General features: G+C 36.8%; 1 protein-coding gene across 2 annotated transcripts in view; it reads left to right on the forward strand.

Annotated features, from left to right (window-relative positions):
• Positions 1-24988, forward strand: part of Rab18 (RAB18, member RAS oncogene family) — a 41688-nt gene that overhangs the window by 3117 nt on the left and 13583 nt on the right. For both annotated transcript variants that reach the window (XM_004641821.2, XM_004641820.3), the window contains exons 2-3: positions 1279-1334; positions 21072-21133. In XM_004641821.2, coding sequence (XP_004641878.1) covers positions 1279-1334; positions 21072-21133 — 118 coding nt within the window. The remainder of the gene's footprint in view (positions 1-1278; positions 1335-21071; positions 21134-24988) is intronic.

The following is a 24988-nucleotide window of genomic DNA, read 5'->3' on the forward strand; positions in this document are numbered from 1 at the left end:
TTTTTTTTTGGCAGAACCGGGGATTGAACTCAGATCCTTGCATTTGCCAGTTAAGCACTTACCTTACTGAGCCATCTCCCCGGCCCCATTTCTATATACTTTGTGACAAAAATATCTCTAGCGGCAGTAATCACAGCCTATAGAAATATTCATGGATATATCTATTTCAGAAATCTGATAGCTACTTTTATTAATGCAGATAGGTCAGAACAGTTTTAAGAGTTAATATGAAAGAATTAATAATTCTAATTTTGTAAATATAGGGCTTTATTAAAAGCTTTCCTGTTTTGAAGAGACTCATTTCTGCTTTGTATTAATTATATTAATGGGATGAGGGGAAAACTCTTAAGAGTGTCCTCTTAATCTGATGTTCGCTGCTTTCTTTCTTTCCATTTAGATATTTACAAGATTTAGTCTTTCTTTCCCTCGCACTATAATCATGGCTTTTGTTGACTTTTTTTCTTACATGTTTTCTGGCACTAACTGCTGAAAACAACAGTTCTTGTCATTCCATTCTTTAAAAGCCTTCATAAGCTTCCACTTGCTCACTTGTTTTTTATACCCTACCTAGCACTTGCCGGAGAACATCGGCTCTGACGGTTATGGATTTCTTTACCCATGTTTTTCACTGTACCTTTTCTTCACTTATGTAGTAGTTGTACTACTTGTTACAAAATGTTCTTACTTGAATGCAGAATGGATTACACAACAGGTTTTTTTTTTTGAGCAACTGTGTTGCCTTCTCTCTCTCTTGTCCTTTTGAGACAGTATCTCACTATGCAGTTTAGGCTGGCCTTGAGCTCACTTTGTAGCCCAGGCTGGCCTCTTAATACCAAACAATTGTCCTGCCTCAGCCTCCCAAATGCAGGGATTACAGGCATGTGTCACCACACCTGGTATCTGTGTTGCCTTCTAAGAAGAATATTTCCAGTTTTGTTTATATCAGTTAAAACATATGTTGCTTATATTTTCTCAAAAGGACATACTAGTGATTTTTTTAAAAAAAGATTTAAAAAAAACTATCTTTTTTCACCTGAGGATGAGGAACATATACTTTTATAGTAGTAAACTGCTTTGCCCTTGGGACTTCTAAATTGTCTTTCTAATAATATAATTCCTCTGTATAAATGTGCATTGAGGTTGTATTCCTGGGAGTAGGCCTACATCAGCTTTTCTTATCTATGCCTCATAGTTTAAGACAAAGAATTGCAATCATGAATACATTTATTATAAGGTGAGAAATAAATGTTAACTCCCCGGTCTTTTTCTCTCTTTTAGCCTGCTTTTGAGGTTCACAGATGATACTTTTGATCCAGAACTTGCAGCAACGATAGGTAAGCCTAAGTTTATTTATTTATTTGCAGTACAGGGGATTGAACTCAATCCTAAGTTTAAAAATTCAGCAGAAATGCCATATATTTTCTTGCCTTTAGGCTGTTTTGTCAAAATGCCACTACCTTTCTATCACCATCTCACTGCTTCCATGTCTGTTAAAATCTTATTTGTCTTTCTAGATTTCACCTGAATAATACAACTTCCTTACAGTTCATCTTGTAGTACTTTATGATCCCAACAATATAAATTCCATATACACATCATTTTACTCTTTGTTTTGTAGCATATAACAATAATTTAGGCACTGTCCTAAGTGGTGAAGCTGTAATGATTAATAATACAAACCTGGTTTCTACCATTGTGGACCTGATAGTACAGTATGTTAATTTTGTATTTCTAATGTTTGGTATAATATTTGACTGGTATTTGAGACTATTTTATTCATATTAGTTATTAAAGATTATCAGCCAGGTATAGTGGTACCCATCTGTAACCCCAGCTCCCTGAGAGCCTGAGGCAGGAAGATGGCACGATTGAGCCTTGCCTGAGTAACACAGGGACTTAGGAAGACCTGTCTCAAAAAACCAAAAAACTAGTTTATATATATGGTTGGGAATGTCAGAATAAATACCCCTAGTTCAGTCCCATTATAATAAGAAACAAACAAAAAGGTTACTAATAGTAATAATGATATAGTTTTTTTTTTTTTAAATAACATTTAATATTTTGAAAGTGCGTATTCATCACATGTTAGAATGTATGAGAAGGGGTATTTTGGTATCACATATTTTAAGAGTAGAAAACTGTATAAAGGTATTGAAAGACATTTTGGAATAGTTGAAAAATAAAGATGAGTGGAGTTAGGCCTGGATCATCCTCTCAGCTGAGACTCAAAAGAGATGTGATACTTGAGCAAGTCATTGGATTTTATTATGTTCATTTGTAAATTTGACAGATTTGGAAAGAGATAGTACATTTTATATACCAATTCTAAAATTTCTTTTGGGAGATAGCTAAGCAGCGTAAGTGCCCACATGGCAAGCTCAAGGTCCTGAGTTTGATTCCTGGTATTTAAAAAAAAATTCATAATCTGCTGAAAAAGATTACAGTAATGAACCTAGTATTATTATTATGGAAAATAAAAGGTTTATTTTAATTGGTATTTTTCTTTATTAAAATAATTATAGACTTAGAGATAGGTTCCCCCGCCTTTGGTACTAGGGTTTGGGACCTTGCACTTACCAGGCAGGTGCTAATGCCACTGAGCTATTTCCTGGACCCTAGAGATAGGTTGTAAAAATGGCAGAGATCTATTTATTTATTTATTTATTTATTTACGGAACCGGGGGATTGAACTCAGGCCCTTGCGCTTGCCAAGGAAGCGCTTATTCCACTGAGCCATCTCCCTGGCCCCCAGAGATTTATTTATAATACCCACATTTCCCAAATGTTATGTTTTATTACATTTGCCTTAATCACTTTTTTCTCTGCATATATACAATTCTTTTTTTTAAATAAGTAGAGAATAAATTATAGAAATGATGTCTTTAACATTTAAATAATTTAATGTGTATTTCTTTTTGTTCTTTTTTTAAAAATTTTTTTTATTTTTATTTTTGCAGAACCGGGGATTGAACTCAGGCCCTCGCGCTTGCCAGGGAAGCGCTTATTCCACTGAGCTATCTCCCTGGCCCCAAAAATGGAATAAGGATTTTTTCTTTTTTTTTCCTCCGAATGCCTTCAGGGCAGATTTGTCTGGCTTGAGTTGAGGGGATTGAACCACAGCTTTTTTTTTTTTTTTAAGCGGAGGTTATGACCAGAATATATTTATTGGGGGAAAGAAAGCTCTTGTCCAAGAGAGAGACAGGAGGGGTACCCCAAGTGTGTTGTCCCTCTAATGTGTATTTGTTTTGTTTTGTTTTGTTTTTTTTTTTCTAATGTGTATTTCTTAAATGAACATAAATATAATTCTGTCTACAGACAGATTTTGCCAATTATTCCATTTGGACTCTGCATAACAAAAGTATTCCTGGATTATGATCTTGCCCAAGGGAAAACATTAAATTTAGCTGTCATTTCTTGAGTCTCTTAATGTCAGTAGTTCTTCAGTCTGTCTTTTGTGTCCTGGACAGTTTTAAAGAATACAGGGCAAGGGGCTGGCCAAAAAGCTCTGTGGACTAAAGCGCCTGTTTAGGCAGATGTGGGGGCTGGGAGTTTGATCCCTGGTGTGCCCTGCCGGACCCACCCCCAGGGCACACTGAGACCGAGATTGAGACTGGGCATGGTGTTTGTTGCTTGCCTGTAACCCCAGCTCTTGGGAGGCTGAAAACAAGAGGATCACTATCAGTCCTATTTGTGTAATGTTGCCCTCTAGACCTTGTACTAATACATAAAAACAAACTCAATTTGTGCTTATCCAGTGTGTTCTCATGGTTACATTCTAGTGAATATTTTTGTCAGGAATTCTATTTTAAGTGCTTCCATATGTCAAGGTATGCAGCATGTATTTGTCACAAAACTATTGATGGAGGTTGCGGTTTATCATTTAAGGTGATAGATATCAGGTGTCTCTTTGGTAAAGTTATTATTTTTTCCTTAGTAACTAGGAGTTTTTTTTTTTTTTTTTTTAATGTATTTAGTACAGGGTCTACAGGTCTCATTACACAGATAGAACTCCTTATGATCCTCCTCTTTTCAACCTTCCAAGCACTGGGATTACAGGTGCATGCTACCACACCCAGTCTCAGTTACAGTCTCAGCGTGCCCCAGATTTTTTCTTTTTGGAGACAGGGTCTTACTGTGTGTGCCGGCTAGCCTCAAATTCATAGCATTCTCCTGCCTCAGCCTCCCAAGTGCTGCAATTACAAACATGTACCATGAAAAAAACTTTTGAGACTGTATAGATATCCTGGTTTACTGTGCTTGTTTTAGCGTTTATTGATGTCTTACCTGCAACAGGTAATAATGGTTGGCTGGTTATCAAATAATTTTTTCAAATAAATGTATGTTTGCCTACTTTTCTCCCTCCCTCCTTCCTATTTTGTCTTTTTGGAACAGGATCTCACTATGTAGATCAGGCTGGCCTTGAACTCAGAAAGAGAGATCTTCCTGCCTCAGGCTCTCAAGTGCTGGAATGAGTGGTGTGTGCCACCGCACCTGGCCTTTGAATATCTTTAAAAAAGTGTCTTTCACATCTAAGCATTAGATTACATTTGCCTCCCATTAAAATCAATACACACATGAGCTTTAAAAATAAAAATAAGCAGCACAATTGTTAGTGTCCTTGTTGTGAAAATTAGTGTTGTATAAAAAAATTATTGTAAAATAGTAAGGGAAGTATATCAATTATTTTTCAGTAAAATAAATTTAAATTGCTATCTTGTATAAGAACTGTTAGGATAATTCTTAGGTTTTGTGTTTGATAGTGGTACTGTAATGGCATTTTGTTCTGTGGCAGTAGCTAAAACAAACGAGAGAAAAACAAAACAAACCCAATAGTTTCCTAAACTACAAGACTGTAAAACTCCAAGCCATTGCCAGACATTGTGGTGCATGCCTTTAATTGCAGCACATGGGAGGCTGAGGCAGAAGGATTGTTGTCAGTTTGAGACCAACCTGGGCTCCAAAGTGAGATCAAGGTGAGTGTGAACTGCATAGTAAGACCCCCGTCTCAAAAAAGACAGAAAGAAAAAGAAAACTCCAGCCAATAAATAGGTGGAGTTGCTACCTAGAACTGGAGAGCTTAACAGTGTTGCATGTGGAAAGAAGTAGGGAGAGGATTCCCTGGACTGTAGACAAAGCACAGGTAGACTAAATCTTTCACTTACAAAAGCAAAAAGGCTTGCTTCAGAGAAGGAAGGGCAGGAGTTTACACGTGGCTGAATTCTAAGAAGGTGGGAAGATATAGCCAGGGAGTCACACAGACACCATTTTTCCAGGAAGTGCTCTGTCCGTCTACACAGCAGTGGGGGCTGAGATGACTTTGCACTGTGATAAAACTCCCAGAATGCCCATCTTCTTTGGGTGATAAGTAAAATACAGTGCTTATCTGAAAGAACAGGCAGGTACATTTCTGAATAAAATAACTCATTTTAAAAGCCTATGAAATTGCTTTGCAGAATCAGTCTTGGACTTGGCAAGAAAGTAAATGGTAAATTAAGAAGTAGAGATTTTACAATATACAATCCCTGATAATATTTTTGACCTATTATGTTCCTGTCTTATGACTGGATAGAAATATTACTTTAAGTTATCATACATTTAAACATTGAGACTTTTTGGGTAGACAGTTCTTTGAATTTTAATATAATGTATTAAAACATACATATGTATAATCATGTAATTGACATTAGTCACGATACTAAAGTTTTTTTTTTTTTGTGGTACCGGACTTTGAACTCAGGACCTTGCACTTGCCAGGTGGGGGCTCAGGCCACTGAGTTACCCTGGCCCAACATGAGGTGAAGAGTTTTTTTTTTTGTTTTTTTTTTCCTTTTTCCTTTTCCCCCAAACAGTTCCATCATTCTAGAAAATTGCCTGGTAGCATCCCTTTGTACTCATACTTTTCCCTTAGTCTAGCCCCTGGTACACTGATAATGGACTCTAGTTTCTTTTGTGGTAGTGGGTGTTGAATCCTGTGCCTTATGCATGCTAGAAAAGAGCTTTGACACTGAGCTATAACCCTCTTTTTTATTTTTTGAAATTTTGAGGCAGGATCTTGTTGAAGTTTCCCGGACTGACCTTGAGTTAATCCTCTTACCAACTTCCCTAGTAGCTATGATTACAGACTATGTGGCATAATTTTGTCTTTCTGAGAATATCACAAAGATAGAATAATATATAGTATGTAAATTTTTCAAACTGATTTCTTTTGTTTAGGCTGAGTCATTCATTACTTTTTATTGCTGAATTGAATTCCATTGCATGGGTGTACCACAGCTGGTTTATCCATTCACTAGTTGCAGGACATGTGTGTTCTATTTTTTTATTTTTTATTTTTTGGTGATTATGAATAGATTTAATATAAACAGTTAAAGGATTTTGTGTAAATGTTTATTTTTCTTTGTAATGCACACACAGTTATGAGAGTTTCGAATCATGGTAAATTTGTATCTAATTTTGGAAAATTGTTGGCTATATTTATTGTATTTTATTTATTTATTTATTTATTTTTTGTATTTTAAGAAGCGTCTACAGGGTGTTCAGGGTCTCACTACTAGATCAGACTCATAGTGATTTGCCTATTTACAGGCTCTCAAGAGCTGGGATTACAGGCATGCGCCACCACTCCCAGTCTCAATTATGGTCTCAATGCACCCCAGGGGGCCGGCATGGCAGGCCTGGGGATTGAACCCCTGGCCCTGTGCCTGCTTGCAGGTGCTTTAATCTGCTGAGCTATTTGGCTGGCCTTTGGCTATATTTTTATGAAGTGTTTATATCATGTATCATTTTATATCTTTACTGAGAGCATATGAGAATTGCTGTGTCTCTCATTTATTTTTAGTACAAGAAGGCTTTTGAATTTTAACCATGCTGAGTAGTTGTGGGTTGGTATCCCAGTTACTTTTGTCATTGCTGAGACAAAATATCCAGCACCTAAAGTTGAAGGAGGAAAGGTTTACTTGGCTCACACTTTGTAGAGGTTTCAGTCCAAGACAGGGGAGAAATAGTTTCTGAGATACAGAAACTAGAAAAGCAGCAAAGTGCCAACCTGCAGATAACCAGCAGTGTCCCTCATAAAGGGAGGTGGCATCTTGGGTCGGGCATTCTTAATCCTAGGCATCATGAAATCAATCCCAGGATCACATCCTTGATCCCAGCCTCACACACTCTAGAGCCGTCCACCTCAGAAAAGCCCTGCCTGTGACTGCATGAGGCTTTGGGGTACCATCTTGACTCAATCTCTAACAGTTGGTATCATTTATTTGCATTTCTCTAGTGACTAATGTTAGTAAGCATTTTTAAGTCATTATACCCAATGTGTATTTTGTGTGCAAAGTGTCTGTTCAAGTCTTATCAGTTTTTAAATTAGGTACATTTTCTTTTGCTTTTTTTTTTTTTCCCCCTGTGGTATTGGTGATTGAACTCAGGACTCTTCACTTGCCAGGCAGGTGCTTATACCACTGAGCTATCTCCCCCACCCAATTAAATACATTTTCTGATGGTTGGAATTTGAGAGTTTTTAATATATTCTGCATGTAAATCTCTATGAGGTTACATATTATTGGAGGTATTTTTCTTCCACTTTTGACATAGTTTCATTGTTGTGACAGCACATTGCTAAGTGCACAAGTTTTTATTTCATTTTATCAACTTTTCTATTTATCGATTTTGGTGTAGTATCTTTTGTGTGTAAACAAAGATTGCAATGATTTTCCCGTGTTTTCTTCTAGAAATTTTATAGTTTTCAAATGTTACACAAGTATAACTTTTCACCAGTTGTGGTGGCATAGGCCTGTCATACTAGCACTCTGGAAGCTGAGGCATGAGGATCACTGTGAGTTAGAAGCTACCCTGTCTCAAAAAAAAAAAAAAAAAAAAAAAAAAAAAAAGTAGTTTTTTGGATATTATATGAACTAAAGATCAAAGTGACTCTTTTTTGCGTATGTCTAGCTATTCCAATAGGATTAGTAGGAAAAAGTGCCCTTTTTTGTCTTTCATTATGTAGTTCAGGCTGGCTTTGGGCTCACTTGAATTCACAGTGATCCCTCAGCCTCCTGAGTGCTAGGAATGTAGGCATGTACCATCATGCCTGGGTGACTCTCCTTTTATACTGAACAGTTTTTGCACCCCTGTAAAGATACTGATTGTCTTTATATGTGTGGGTACATTTCTGTACCCTGTTCTGTACTATCTATGTATTTGTCAGTATTTTACTGTCTTGATTTCTTCATAATGCAGAACTCTGTAAAGCAGGTATTACTAATCTGTCATCTTTATTTTTTTCAAAGTTGAACTCAGGCCCCTGTGCTTGCCAGGCAAGCTCTTACTCTACTGAGCTATCTCCCCGGCTCTGAAAAAGATCTAGGTTTTTTTTTCAGAACCAGGGATTGAACTCAGGCCCTTGCGCTTGCCAGAGAAGTGCTTATTCCACTGAGCAATCTCCGTGGCCCATGGTCATTGTTCTTTGGAGAAATAAATATCATTATTTCTTGCTGGTTTTTGAATTAGGTTGTTAAGTTACAGAAGTTCTCTGTATATTTTAGATCTTTATTCTTAGAAGATATAATATTTGCAAATATTTTATTCCTATGTGAGGTTTTCTTGTCTTGATGATATACTTTGATAACTTTTAAAATTGTAATAGAGGCCAGTTTACCTGTAGGCTTTTGTTTATGGCTTGCATTTTTTATGTCATATACAAAAAATATTGTGAATCTCTTCTGAAAATTTTTTCTTATGTTTCTTCAGATACTTCATTTAGCTTTTACATTTAGTTCTTTGATCCTTTTGCTTATGGTGTAAAGATTCAAGCTTCATTGTTTTACATGTAGATATCTATTTTTCCCAGCACAGTTTATTGCAAAAGCTGTCTTTAATACATTGATAGAGTGGTTTGGGCTTCCTCATCTGAAATCAACTTGGCACGTATATGAGTTTATTTTGGGGCCCTCTATTCTGTTTTATTGGTCTCTGTATATGTCTGTATGCCAGTACCATTCTTTTTTTAATTGTAGCTTTGTGGTAAGTTTTGAAGTTGAAAAATGTGAGTCATAAATTCTTGTTTGAGATTATTTTGCCTCATTTTTTATTACCTCTTGAAATTTTGTGTATGAGCATCAGTTTTTCTATTTTGGCAGTAAAACTATTAAAATTTTTGCAGCAATTATGGTGAATCTGTAGACTACCATGGATAGTGTTGTCATCTTACTACTACGCCTTCTAGCTAATGAAGATAACACTTTTCCCCACTTTCTCGTGTATCTTGTTTAATTTCTTTTAACAGTTATTTATAATTTACAAATCTTCTATGTCTGTGGTTGTATTTATTCCCATGTAGGTATGAATGTTGTGTGTATTTTGATGCTATTATAGAGAGCTTGTAGGTATTTCTTTTGGATATTTACTGATCTATATAAAATTTCAGTTTATTTTTGCCCATTCAATCTGTATTCTACAACATTACTAGAATCAGCTTTTTTTTTTTTTTTTTTTTTTTTTTTTTTTTTTAAATGTATTCAGTACAGGGCCTACAGGGTCTCACTGTGTCCATCAGACTCCTAGTGAGTCTCCTGTTTTTAGCCTCCCAAACTGCTGGGATTACAGGCTCAAGCTACCACGCCCAGTCTCGATTCCATTTTAGGGCACTCCTGCGATCAAACCCGGCCTTCTGCGCTCTGCCTAAGCAGGCACTTTAGTACGCTGAGCTATCTGGCTAGCCATAAAATAAGTTATTTTAACAGGGGTATGTGTCTATGTATGTGTGTTTAAGGTTTTCTGAAAAACAGATAACATCTATAAAGTTGAAATTTTTTTTCTCTTTCCAGCTTGGATAACCTTTTTTTATGATTGATTTTAGCTGGATCTTTGAGTACTCTGTAGACGTTGGTATCCTTGTCTTATTTCTGATTTTAGGGAAGGTAACGTCCAGACCATATCACTGAGTGTGTTAGCTGTAAGTTTTTCATATAAGCCATGTATCATGTTGGGGAAATTTCCTTCTATTCCTAGTTTGTTAAATGTTTTTAATCTTGCAATGGTATGAATTTTATCAAACACCTTTTCTGAATATCATAGACATGAATTTATGTTTTTTTCCTTCATTCTATTTATAAGATTAAAAAAAATTTAAATGTATTTAGTACAGGATTTACAGGGCCTCATTACACAGATAGGACTTACAGTGATCCTCCTGTTTTTCAGCCTCCTAAGTGCTGAGATTACAGGCCACCACTCCCAGTCTCAACCATCCTCTCAGTAAGCCCTGAAGATGGGGCTGGCATGCTGGGGATGCAACCCTGGTCCCTCACTTTAATCTGCTGAGCTATCTGGCCTGCCCCTTAAAAGAATGTTTTAAATGTTCGAACACTTCTCATTTTAGAAATAAGCTGAGTTGAATAATGATTTTATGTCTTTACCAGTTGTAAGTTTATTTAAATACTCTATTCATGAGTCTATTTTGGCAAATTGTTTCTAAGAATACGTCATTTCATCTTGAATGTTCAATTTGTTGGAGTATAGTTGCTCAGTATTTTTAAAAATCATTTTATTTGTTTATTCATTTATTTGTTTGGTACAGGGCCTGTCTCTATGCAGCTCAGACTTGGAGTGATCCTTCTATTTCAGCCTCCCTAGTGGTGGGATTACAGGCATACACCACCACACCCAGTTTTGGTGGCCAGCACAGCATTTGTGGTATTCCAGGGCTGTCACAACACTAGTACTGGGGATCCAGTCCAGGTCCTTGAGCTTGCCAGGCAGGTGCTTAGATGGCTAAGCCATCTCCCCAGCCCTCAGTACTGCTCTGTAATTTTTTTTTTTTTTTTTTTTTGCAAAACCAGGGATTGAACTCAGACCCTTGTACTTGGCAGGGAAGTGTTTATTCTACTGAGCCATCTTCCCGGCCTCAACTTTGTACTTTATTAAATAAAATCATTAATGCAGTTTGAGCATCCCTAATCCAAAAATCCAAAATCTGAAATGATCTGAAATCTGAAACTTTTGGAGTGCCAGTGTGATCCCTAAATTCAAAGAACTTCAAGATACAAAATGTTTCTGATCCCAACCAGTTCAGATAAGCTATATGCAAAAATGGCCCTGCTTTCTTACTTGATTCTTATAGTTTTAGTCTTTTTAAAATTTTTTAAATTAAAAGAAAAAAAAGTTTGGAGGGGGTTGTTTGAGACAGAGTGAGTCTTGCTATGCAGTTCAGGCTGACCTTGAGCTCACTTTGTATCCCAGGCTGGTCTCAAACTCAAGCATCCTCCTGCCTCATCTTCCCAAGTGCTGGGATTATAGATGTGTACCACCATGCCTGGTAGTCTAGGGTTATTTAAAAAGATTACTTTTAATCTCTATTTACTTCTGAATTTTCAAGTTTTTCTTCTGTCATTAATTTCTGGTTTCATATAGTTTACCTTCAGAAAGCTATTTTGTGTGGTTTTTCAGTCTTTTGAAAGTTGAGCCTTTTGTATTCAACATATCCTGGAGAATGTTCCATGCACACTTGAGAACATTTGTTGTTTGATAGCTGTTTGGTTCTGTTTGGTATAATTGGCTTGTAGTGTCATTTGGACCTTTTTTCCCCTCTTGATGATTTATGTTGTTGCTCTATTTATTGTTGAGAGTGTTACATTAAAATCTCCATTTTTGGGGTCAGGGAAGATATCTTAGTAGAATAAGTGCTTAAAGGTCCTGAGTTCAATCCCCGGTACTGCAAAAAAACCCAAACCAAAACAAAACAAAACAAAAACCTCCATTATTATTGTGATACACTGTTTCCTTTCAGTTCTATCAGTAGTGGTTTCCTGTGTAGTGGGACTCTATTTGCAGTGCATACATAATTGTTAATGTCTTCTCGATAAATTGTCCTTTTGTCAACATAGTTCTGACCTTGTCGCCATATCAGTTTCTAACTTAGCATCCATTTTATCTAATACTAGTATAATCACACCTTTCTTTTTCCAGTTACTATTTACATGGAACATTTTTTTCTTCTCTTTTTACTTTCAACCCTGTGAATCCCTAGATCTGAAGTAAGTCTCTTGTAGATAGATATATTTAATGATTTTTTTTTTGAGACCATTTTTATGCAGTTCAGGCTAGCCTCAAGCTCAGCTCCCAATCCTCAGTCTCCAAGTGCTAGGATTATGGGCATGAACCACCACCCCAGCTTTAGAACTTTATTTATTTATTTATTTATTTATGTGTTTAGTACAAGATCTACAGGGTCTCACAACACACATCAGACTCTTCCTGTTTTCAGCCTCCCAAGCACTTGGATTATAGGCCTGAACCTCCATACTCAGTCTCAATTTTGTCTGAGCCACTCCCCTCCCCCAGGGGGCGGGGCCACCACAGCACAGCAAGACAAGCTGGTAATTGAACCTGGTCTCTACATCTGCCTAAGCAGGAATTTTAATTGGCTGAGCTATCTTGCTGGCCCTCAGTTCAGTAATTTTTGTGGGAGAGTTTATTTATATTTAGTGTGATTATCAGTAAGATATATTTCCACCAATTTGCAGTTTGTGTTCTTAAAAATGTTTTTATTTTTTATTTCCATTAATGACTTACATATCTTTATATTTTGTTGATTTTCATACTAATTTGATTTAATTCTTTTGATATGCATTTGATATTTTCTTCGTGATCATTTCATTTTGACTCATGGCAGTTTTTAACCTTTAAAGGAAATTATTCATTATATCTAAATTGTCAGTTGTTGGCATAATTTATTTTTAGCATTCCTTTGATCATCCTTTTAACCACTGCACAATCTATAAATGATATTTTTAGTTTTAATGTCGATTTTTATCTTTTTCATTGGGTTTGGCTAGGAATTTATTAGTTTTGTTTATAGAATTAGCTTCTGGCTATTATCTGTAAAGGTTTCTTTTCTGTTTTTCTTCTTTCATTTCTTTTTTTATTTATTTTTTTTTTTTTGCGGTACCAGGGATCAAACTTGGGATGTCAGGCAGGCGATTATGCAGCTGGGCTATATCCCCGGCCTCCTGTTTTTATTTCAAATATTACCTTTTTTCTTCTATTTTCTGCCTTTTCTTTATGTAACAGTATAGACTGAACCCAGGGTTCTAACCATGTTAAGTACACGTTCTTCTACTGACTACTCTTAACCAATCTGCTTTTGCTGCTCTCTTAGTTTAGAAGCTCTGGTCATTGATTTGAGATCATCTTTTTCTTCTAATATGGGCATTTAATACTATGTGAAGTGTCCCATAAGTGCCACAGATTCTGTGGAATATGTTTTTCTTTTCATGTAAAATTCTTCTTTGAACAGTTTGGAAATTTCCCCAGTTTCCTTCTTGTTTCTGTGTTTGGAGGTCATTGAGCCTCTTTCAACTATAGATTAATATTTTACATCAAATTTGAAAAGGTTTGGCTATTATCTTTTCAAATACAAATTTTACACCCTTTCCTTTCTCTTTTTCATAAACTTCATTTGCTTCGTTTAATTTGGCTGCTTAAAATTGTCCCACCGATCATTGATGCTCTCCCATTTTTGTTGTTGAAATTGACACATAATTATATATATATATATGTATTTAATGGAGTATAGTGTAATAATTCAATAGAAGTATTAGTGTGTAATGGTCAAATTGAAGTTCTGTCTTAAGCATTTATCATTTCTTTGTATTGGAAGCTTTGAACTCCACTCTTGGTTTTTTAAAAATTGTATAACAAATTGTTGTGAACTCTGGGTGGCCATGGTATCACAGTGGTGCTGCCTTGCAGGCACCTGGTGGAGAAGGAACGTGTACTTCAGGTTCCGTGGCACTAGTGGGTACACTCTGGAGTGTTCCACTTACCTCTCCCCACTGCATGAGGTGATGGAGACCAGTGCCCAAAGTGCAACCCAAAACTAGTACACTTGGCCGACTCTGCAATTAAACTGGAATACTGAGGTTTTATTTAGAAGAAATTACTCTTATGTTAACATGTGTGTTTTAAAAGAAAACAACATGCTGCACTAGCTGCTCCCGGGTGTGCTGAGCTGCCACAGACCAGGGGTGGTGGCACACACCTGTAATCTTAGTGCTGGGGGGCCAGCCAAATAGCTCAGCAGATTAAAGCACTTATAAGCAGGCACAGGGGCCAGGGGTGTTGGATTCCTGGGCCTGCTGTGCTGGCCCCACCCCTGGGGCACACTGAGATGGTAATTGAGACTAGGTGTGGTAGCCCACATCTGTAATCTCAGCTCTTGGGAAGCTATAAACAGGCAGATTGCTACAAGTCCAATCTAGTAGTGAGACTCTGAACACCCTGTAGATCCTTCCCTAAAATACAGAAAGAAAAAAAAAATCCTAGTGCTGGGGAGGTTGAAAACAGGTAGATCACTGAGTCTGAGCTCTGTAGTGAGACCCTGTACCAAATACATAAAAAATAAAGAAAAATAAATGACACACAAACCATAGGTTTGCCACCACTGGCTTAAGATATTCTAAATTGAAGAGAAAATGGTAAATGCTCTGTGTAATTTCTTTCCTTTTTTTTTTTAATGGTACTAGGCATCAAACTCGGACTTTGCCAGGCAGGCATTTATGTCCCTGGGCTATTTCCCCTGTCCCTGTAGTTTCTTTTCAAGTCTGTCATGGGTTTCCTTGGTCTGTGACCTCTTTTCAGATTCTAGCTATACTTAAATGGCAATATAATGGCAGGCTTTTCTTTGTTTTCTTTTGTGTGGACCGACACAGGCCAGGCACCTCTGTTGAGCCCTCTCAGGGCCATCACAGCTTACCTCTTCTCCTCTGCTTCCTTTTGCATTGTTTCTGTTGCTGTGTCCTTCTGATGTCTGACTGATGTCTTTTCCAATGTCTAGTCTGCCATATTTCCCATGCTGTGTACTTTTCATCTCAGATATATTTTTTATCTCTAGTAACTTTTTTTCTGGGGGGGCTGGGAGATGACTCAGTATGCAAGGGCGTGAGTTCAACCCCCGGTTCTGCCAAAAAAAAGGAAAAAAAAAATTTTTCCCCTGTACTGGGGATCAAACTCGGGGACCTTGTACTTGCAAAGCCCGTGTTTAAGCCACTGAGCTATCTTCCCTGGCCTTAGATCTCTAGAAATTTTTGTTCTTTTTTTTTGTGCCATTGTCTTTTCTTTTTAAACATATGATATGTAGTTATAATTGTTTTTATGTCTGGGTTTGCTGATTCTAACATTTCTGACAGTTCTGAGTCATTTTGCTTTTTCTCTTTTTGAGTCAGTATCTGGCTATCTAGCCCAGGCTGGCCTTGAACTCATGGTGATCCTCCTCCAAGTGTATGCACCACCATCCTGGCTCCTGAGTCATTTTCTGTTGGAATAATTTTTCTTTTCTTCACCAAAAAAAAAAAAAAAGCTTCAGTTGATAATCTGGTGTCCTATTCATGTCTATTGTTGAGTTTATTCTTTCATAAATTTTCATATTCTACTTACTGCTTTTGTCAAAGGCTTTAAAAAAAAAAAAAAAAAGTACAAAGGGCTGGCCAGATAGCTCAGCAGATTAAAGTGCCTACTTAGGCAGACACAGGATCCAGGATTCGATCCCCAGCTTGCTGTGCCAACCCCACCTCTGGTGCATACTGAGGCAGCAAGTGACACTGGTCATGGTGGCATGTGACTATAATCCCAGCGCTTTGGAAGCTGAAAAACAGGAGGATCACTAGGAGTCCGATTTGTGTAATGAGACCCTGTAGACTCTGTACTAAATAATTAAAAAATAAATAAAAAAGAATACAAAATAGTAATAAAAAGCTTCAGAAGCAATATAAAATTTCACTAAACAAAATAGTAGGAGTTCAACAATGGTTGCAGTCCTGCATGTTATCTTCAAAGTAGTTGTTCAGGTTACCAGATATAAGTGAATAATTGGTTTAAAACAAAACAATGAAAAGTTGTAAGAAATTAAAAAGAAAAAAGAATAAAAAGAAATTTTAAGCATTAACTGCTCCTTTCAAAATACCATCAGAAATGGGCAGTGCAGTTACCCAAATTATCCTGCATATATACATAAATGTATCTTTTTCTGTCTTTTGTCCTTTTCCTCATCCCACTTTTTCCTTCCCATTGAACAAATTCTTTCCCTTTCACAGTATCTATTGTACCTTTGAGATTTTATTTACTGCTTCAGGTTTTCACACTAGTGAGACAGTACAATACTTGTATATGTGGGTCTGATTTATTTCACTACCAATAGTCTTTATTTGCATCCATTTATGTACAAAAGCTTTGAATTTTCATCTTTTTATAGCTGAGTAGTACTCCATTGTGTAAAAAGTACCATATTAAAAAAAAAATCCCTCTGCCTTTAGGGGTCTGCCCCTTAGCTCAGTTCTTTAAGTGGCTGCTCCAACAAAGCATTCAGGCTCAGTTTGCTGTGGTTCGATCCCCACAACTCAAGCCAGCCAAACCTGCCCTGAAGGCATTCGAAGCAAAAAAAAAAAAAAGTACCATATATTTTTAATCCATTCCTCAGTTGATGGTCATTTGAGTTGTTTCCAAGAGATTTCTGTAAAGAAACTGAATTAAAAGGTCATACAAACAATGCAAACACAAAGGAAAAAGAAAACCACCAAAATTACAGATCTGTGGCCCCCCCAAAAGAGGCTGGAGGGTGGCTTAAGCAAATCAAGAGGTTGGGATCCTACTATATTCAACATCCAAAGTTAAAGGAGGAAATTTTCATTTTGTCTCATAGTTTGTGGCAGTTTTAGTCCATAGTTTGCTTACTCTAAGCCAGGTTGGCATGGCAGAAGGCACCCCAGAGGTGTTCATGGCAGGCAAGGAGACAGGCACACAGCAGGCAGCAGCTGGAGCAAGGTTGCCTTCTTTTTTCCCTTCCAGGCTACCCACCTTTTGGGTGGCACTACCCACGCCCCAAGGTGAAGCATTGTAGTCTCAGCATTTACGGCCTAGATCCAGCTGCCCCTGGACAGCCGGAGGCTTTTAGGAACAGTGGGGGCATCTAGATAAAAGGAATCACAGCTTGCAATGTCAAATTTATCAAAAAAACTTAGTGTTGCTAGCAGTAAGAACAAATTTTCGGCGCTTAGAAAAGGAACCAGGTGTGAAAAAGCAGTTTTATTACACAAGAGTTAAAAGACTCAGTTGCTGAACATGAGTTTCACCTGCAGAAAAAGAATGCAGATTTTAGGGATGTGGATCAAGTTGAGGTGCCCTTCCTTTCACCTGTTGTCTGTTGGGTCTGATGGTAGGATTCAAAGACAGTGACTCCTGTGGGTGTTACTGGTATGTTATAGATAATGTCAAAAGTATGAGTTGGAGACATTGTTAGGTATCTACACGCAGATTTTCCTTTGACTCAGACAGGCATTAATTAGACTGTTGGTCAAGAAACACAAAAAGAAAGAAAGAAATGATGGGAGGGGGGAAATCAACAGAAATGGTGTTTTTTTACTTGGTTAATTAGACAAGAGGCTAATCTGCTCAGAACATGCATCTGTGTATAAAAGGGTAATGAAGTTGTGTGTAGTACTTTCTAAAAATTTAAATTCTAAAGGTTGTGACAGGTTATCTCTGTGTAGTGTCTGCCAGTGGCCCCAATTTAGTACCTGCACCAAATTAAAACCACTTTCTTGCTCTGAATTTCTTTCCTTGTTTTGTTTTTTTTTTAAATGTATTTAGTACAGGGTCTGCAGGATCTCACTACACAGATCAGACTCCTAGTGATCCTCCTGTTTTCTGCTTCCTAAGCATTGGGATTACAGGTGTGAGCCACCACACCCAGTCTCAGTGAGTAGTATCTCAGCTTGCCCCTGGGGGTGGGGCCAGCACTGTGTGGCATGCTGGGAATTAAACCCCCAGTCCCTGCATCTGCCTAAACAGGAGCTTTAATCCTTTGAGCTATCTGGCCGGCCCTGAATTTTCTTTTAAAGCAAAATTATTTCCTGCTAAATCAATGTGGAGACTCCTTAAGAAACTAGGACTGGAAATCCCACTCAAGCCAGCTATCCCCCTACTGAGAATTTTCCCGGAGGAACTGAAAATGTCATATAGTGATATATGTGTACCTATGTTTATACCAGCACAATTTGTGATACACAAAATTTCCAAATCTTAGAAACAACCAAGATGCCTATCTCATGAGGAATGGATGAAAAAGAAGTTGTATTTTTATACAATGGAGTATTACTCAGCTATAAAGAATGAAAAACTCGAAGCATTTATATTTGAGTGGCTGCCACTTGAAGATATACTCATAAGTGAAATAAACCAGACCCACATGTATAAATATCATATAGTCTCCCTAGTATAAGAAATCAAAAGAAGAAATACAAATAGGTATAACACAACTAAAAGGAAAGCGAGAACTTGAGGATTGGACAACAAGGAGAGGGTGAGAAAAGCTGGGAAACAGGACAGGGACAAAGCCATACACTTGTATGTACAAGATGGGCAAGGCAATGATCCTGAGAAACATCAGAAGGTTTTTGAAACTAGCGGTTAATTGATAGGATTCACACCTGATACCTGTGAACCAAGCAACTGCACTGAAGACAGCAATGTGTAATAGAAGGGTCACGCTTGGAATGCCTGTCATTCTGGTCTTCTAAATACATGCTTCTTGTCATGACATACCAATTATTACCATACTGTCTCACAAGTAAAAGGTCTTTTTTTTTTTCTTTTTTTAAATGGATAATAAATGAATAAAAAAACACAAGAAAAAGAAAAAAAAATGTCACAGGACTGTCCTGCTACAATGCTGTATATGGTTAGATTTCTAAATTTTTCTGTAAAATATGTGTTTATTACTATTATTAATTTTTTTTCTTCATATTCTATAAACACTTAAATTTCAACACATCAGTACTTGATGGAAGATACCTGTTCCACGTTATGCCTAAGATGTTCGATACTTAGAGTAAACCGAACTGCAAATTTGCAGGATAATAATAAGCTTCTCTTCTGGAGGGTTAACAACCTAAGTTAGCAGTTCAAAAATTGGAGAAAAGGAAGGGCTTCAAGGTCAGCCAACATTTTGGCTCTATCCTTTCAAGGTCATGGAAGACTCAGGACATAGGATAACCTGTACTGTAACATCATGTAACTCGGTTGTGCCCCAAATTTTCTGATCAAGGAGATTATGGAGCCACAGAGGAATGTGATCGATGATGTGTAGTGTGCCTAAGGAGAGTTACATGGAGAGAAAACTTTCTCTCAGGCTTTCACAGAGAGCACATTGGTCAAGCAATGGCCATGACTCATCCACATGGTTGACACTGGACAAAGGATCTACAAAGTGCAGTACAGGATTACAGGATAAATCCTGAGGGGACTTGACTGACCTTATCAGATACAAAAGCTACAACTCTTGTTGCATAGGTCTTCCTTTATCTTGATCTTAACCATCCAGCAGAAAAGTATAAAAATGTATATAAAGTAAAGCCATATTAATATGCTGAGCTGTAAAAGGCTGTAGTTAATGTCTGCTGATAACCCACTACTATTGTGGACTACTGGATTGTGTTGGATTGTTTTGCTGAATTCAGGCACCTATGATATTTAGATGCCAATAGAATACCCGTCTCTGATAGGACTGAACTGGAGAGGGGGAATACAGAGGAAGGACCGTTTTGTATTTGTGTATGCAGAATAGTTAGGATAGATGTATGGCTGCTTTCGCTTGGTTCAGTGAAAGGAAGGTTTTGTAGTAGTAATGTTTGGACGGGATGTCCTGGCTGCTTCTTGTGCTGTGGATGACTGCTGAGAAGATAACAATGTACAATGTATTAATTATTGAAAATGTCCTATTAATCAGCCTTGAAACTGTCTCATTGATACTTGTTTCTCAATAAAATAATAATAAATAAAATTATTTCCTACTGTTTATATGGATTCTTCTACTTTAAGGTAGTATAGTGGTTCTTCTGGAGCTGGTGACTATAAGATGTGGTATTTGATTACATAGAAATTTTATACTTGTTTTCCTTAGACTGCATAATCAGGATCATCTTCTTACTGATGACATGACATGGCTTTATCACCGTAACCCATTAAAGACAGACAGACAGCTATATTTTTGGCATACAGGCAGACCAAGCATAACATGCATTTTTAAATATTGATTTTTGTTACCTAACTTGTGTATGGAATGAATCATTAGGAGTTTTCAAAAAATTACTAGTGTATTTCCATAATGGTGGCAAGTGTTTTTTAAGCATATAATATGTGAGTGTGCTGCTCCTGTGTGATCTGTTCTGAATTAATTGTGACAAGCTTCTTGAGCTAATGTTTTCCTTCTGACCAGTGGGGTAGACTGCACATTATTTTTGATGGCCTTTTAAAGACTTGTGGGCTGTCATTGTTCCTTTAAGTCAGATGGCATGTGTCAGCTTTTCCTGGAGAAATGGGGGGGGTGCCTTAATAAAGCTTGGTGTGATTTCTTATGAGGTTCTTCTCTACATAAATTAGTATGCATGTAAATTTTTCATAGATCTTTGGGTATTTTCTCACTTGGGAAGATTTTTGCAGCATTGGTATATCATGGGGAATTCTTTGGAATTATGTAGTAGCTTTGGGAATTATGCAGTAGCAGGTGATCACTAACTAGGTTATATAAAACTAATACTATTTTTCAGGTTAAATTGAATGGAAAATGCTTAGACAAGGAATGAGTGTCTATTTTATATTAAGCTGCTTACAATGAGGATCTGAGTCAATGGTGATGGATAAACCATAGGGTCTAGGTACTTAGGGAACCCTGAAAACTGTCATGATCCCCAGTCAGCTAAGAACATCCTTTTCTGTGTTAGCATCATCATTTGAGCTCTGACTCTTTGATAATGTAGTTAATCATACCCTAAATTTATTTTTTTTCTTTTCACAAGAAGTACAAGTATTTGTTTAATACTAGAGCATTTGTTTACCTTTTATTCTGATTGAATCCTGAACCACTGATCTTAGTGAAACTTTTTCTTTTATCTATGTATCCAGAATTCTAAGGATTTGTGTTATGAATTTGAGCATTTGATAAACTAACTTCTCTGTTTTCTGGTTTTCTTGATAGTGAATTTTAAAAATACTGGATGACTTATCAAAATTTTCATTTCTTCAAGGTGTTGATTTCAAGGTGAAAACAATTTCAGTGGATGGAAATAAGGCTAAACTTGCAATATGGGTAAGAGCTTTTAAAATATATTTTTATAAGTATTAAACTTGTATGTCTTATGGAAGCAGAAAGTGACTTACTTAGTGAGGCAGAAGTGAATAAACAATTTATATTAAATACTTTTGGGATACTTGATGTCCACTAAGAGACACACTATGTAGTTATATGTATCGTATACTGGCTAAATAGGCAGAGACTTGATTCATTTAAATTTTTGGAACGTATTTTCTCCTCAGAACATTTTTAAAACTAGGGAATTAAAAAATATCATACAGTCTGCAGAGAAAATCATTGGTGGTAGACATGTTCCATCAGTTTTAAGAAGACCGCCTGAACCAACACTGAATTGTTGAGGGGAACTGAAAGGAAGTAGATACTTAGGAAAATAATTATTTTTCCACTTTTTTAGTATAGATAATCATAAAATTTGAGTTTGCCAACTTTTTCTTTTTTTTTTTTGTATTTAGTACAGGGTCTACAGGATCTCACTACATAGATCGGACTCATAGTGATCCTCCTGTTTATAGCCTCCCAAGCGCGGGGATTATAGGCACGTGCCACCATACCCAGTCTCAATCGCTGCCTCAGCACACCCTGGGGGCAGGGCCAGGGCTGGCATGGCAGGCCCAGGGATTGAACTCCCAGCCCCTGCATCTGCCTAAAGCAGGTGCTTTAGTCAGTTGAGCTACTTGGCTGGCCCATGAGTTTGCCAACTTTTAATACTTTCTCTTCCTTTATCTTTGTTTCATTTCTTTCTTTCTTTCTTCTTTTTTTGGTGGAACTGAGGATTAAACTGAAGCCCTTGTGTTTGCTAGGGAAATGCTTATTCCACTGAGCCATCTCCCTGGCCCCCTAAAAAACGCAGAAGGATTTTTTTTTTTTTTTTTTCCACTCAGAATGCCTTCAGGGCAGGTCTGGTTGGCGAAAGTTGTGGGGATTGAACCACAGCATCGTAGCCTGACTGTTGCGTTTAGGCAGGCACTTAAACAACTGAGCTAATGGGGAGGTCCCCTGTTTCATTTCTTTGTGAATCCTACAATTGTGATCCACATAGCTCTGTAAACTAGATCTCTTCATGCTAGTGCTGAATAAGGTGACATTAAATATCAAAACATCCAAGAGGCTTAATGTCAGTCTCTCAATTTCTCTAAATATGATTGCTGATGTATATTTATAAAAATATATACCTAAATTTTACATACGCCATGATAAATATGTCTTTTTTTTCAGCTACTTTCTCTTAGTTTATTTTTTTCCTTAATTTTATTGACAGACAAATAGCAGTGAGACAGTTTCAAATCAGATTGGTAGGACAGTTCCAATAATTAACACATTGCATATTGTCTTCCTAGTGGTTATTTGCTGTACAAGATGCAGATATGATATCCTATTTACAAACACTATTACAACAAATCCCTCTATTCATTAAGAGAAATGTAACTATATATCTATCCTAACCATTTTGAATACACAGATGCAAAATGGACATTCATTTATATATCCCTTTTTTTGTTTAGTTCCGTCATTTGAATATTATAGGTGTGTTAACTCAGCAAAATATTGTAAAAGAGTCCAGTAGTCCATAATAGTACTGGTCTTCCGCTTGACTGGCAGTGTCAGAAATTGTTGACCTGAGTCCCCTGCAGCTCAACATAACAGCATGGTTTTACTTCTTGTACTTCGTTTTTATACTTTTCTGCTGGATGGTTAAGACCAAGATAAAGCAAGACCTATGCAACAAGAGTTGTAGCTTTTGGATCTGATAAGGTCAGTGAAATCCCCTCAGGATTTATCCTGAGATCCTGTACCTCAGATTGTAGAACCTTTGTCAGTGTCAGCCATGTGGATGAGTCACGACCATTGCTTGGCCAACGTGCTTCCCGTGAAAACCTGAGAGAATTTTTTTCTCTCCATGTGACTCTCCTTAGGCACACTCTACATCATCTATCACATTCCTCTGTGGCTCCATAATCTCCTTGATCAGAAAATTTGGGACACTACTGAGTTATGTGATATTACAGTACAAGATCTCATATGTCCTGAGTCTTAATTGACCTTGGAAGGCTAGGGCCAAAATGTTGGCTTTCCTTGTGGCCCACCTTTTTCTCTAATTTTGGTCTGCAAATTTAGGTTGTTAACCATCCAGAAGACAAGCTTATTGTTATTATCATACAACCTAGGCTGTTAAGCTTAACCTCACTATCTGTCAGAACATCTAACATCTTAGAGATAACATGGAACAAGTTAAGTATGTCTTATAACATGATAAATATTAGAATTGATTAGTTTTCACCAAATAGGGATATACTTCTCTACATGGTGGTTAAGTGGTAAATGCTGCCTGTATGTCAGTAAGTGAAAAAAGTGAGTGTTCATGGTTTATATAATGATGTCAAATTGCTTAAACTAAGCTTAAACTTTTGATCCTCCTGCCTCAGTTTCCTGAAGTGCTGGGATATAGGCATAGGCTACCACATCTGCTTAATGTGTTATGATTATTAATTTATTTGCCCCTTGTGCTTATATATAGTAAACATCATTCAGAACAGTTAGTGTTCTCACAGAGAAATTTTGGAAAATGTTGGGCTAGTCAGTAGTTAAATATATTGAAGAGTTTAAGGATATCAGCTTTTGTACTAAAGTGGAGACCTGGTTTTCCATGTTATTTTTTTATGTTTAATTTATTGTCTTTCTATGTCCTTGCTGTTGCTTTGTGGAATATAAAAATTAGAGTAGGATCTCAGATGTAATGGTTGCACTGTCTTTTTTTCTGTTATATAAGAATTATTTTTAAGTTTGCTTCTTCTTGCCTAATGAAAATGCTGGTTGATACTAGGCTTACAGTTTTTTCAAAAAGAAAATTTTTCCTGGACAGTAAGACTAATACTGGTTGATGCATTAAATGATAACTAAGACAATAAGAAAGCAACAGAGAAAACATTTGTCATTAATAAGTGTATACTTTTTAGTAAATATTCTTTAAGATATTTATTTACATTTATGCATACTACTGTACATATGTGTATGTATGTGGTTTTCCAAAAGAGATGTTTCACAAAATGTGCTGTTTTCTGTGTCAATAAATACAGATATCAATTTAATAGCCACCTACTATTCTTTTTATGGCTATCTTGTAATTTAGTCAACTCACTTGAGAGAGAGAGATACTTAAATTGATACTAGGTTTTCACAAAAATAAGCAGTGCTCTGGTGAGCTTCCTAATTACACTCTCCTGTGGATAGTTGTGTGATTACTTCAGAGCTATACCTAGAACTAGAAGTGTTGCTTTAAAGAGTGTGAGCATTTAATATGGATACACTTGAAAATACTTGTTTTTCAGTTTTTACTTCCACCAGACAGTTTTCTTATTCTCTTATACCCTTTTTTTTTTTTTTCTTTTTCTTTTTGATGCTGGGGATAGAACTTGGGACCTTATGCTTGCCAGCCAGGTGCTTATGTCCTGAGCTATCGCCTTGGCCCCATATTCTCCTATACATTTGAAGTGGTACAGTAGTTACTATCACTGATTGTTTTTCATTTTTACTTTCTGAGTACTAATTTTTTACTTATTGTGTGCCTATCTTTTTTAGTTTGTATCGTAAATTTATTGGTCACATTTAAAAATACATTTTCCGGTCGGGGAGATGGCTCAGTGGAATAAGTGTTTCCCTGGCAAGCACAAGAGCCTGAGTTCAATTCCCAGTTCTGCAAATAAATAAATAAATAAATAAGTAAATAAAATTATTTCATCATTCATCCTTTAAAATCATTAATCTTGGGCTGGAGAGATGGCTCAGTGGTCTAAAGCACCTATTTAGAACAAGCTTAGCAAAAGCATCAGGGACCGCGGTTCAATCCCCCAG

This window comes from Octodon degus, unplaced genomic scaffold (genome assembly GCF_000260255.1).
Source record: "Octodon degus isolate 3935 unplaced genomic scaffold, OctDeg1.0 scaffold00144, whole genome shotgun sequence".
In the NCBI taxonomy this organism is placed as follows: Eukaryota; Metazoa; Chordata; class Mammalia; order Rodentia; family Octodontidae; genus Octodon; species Octodon degus.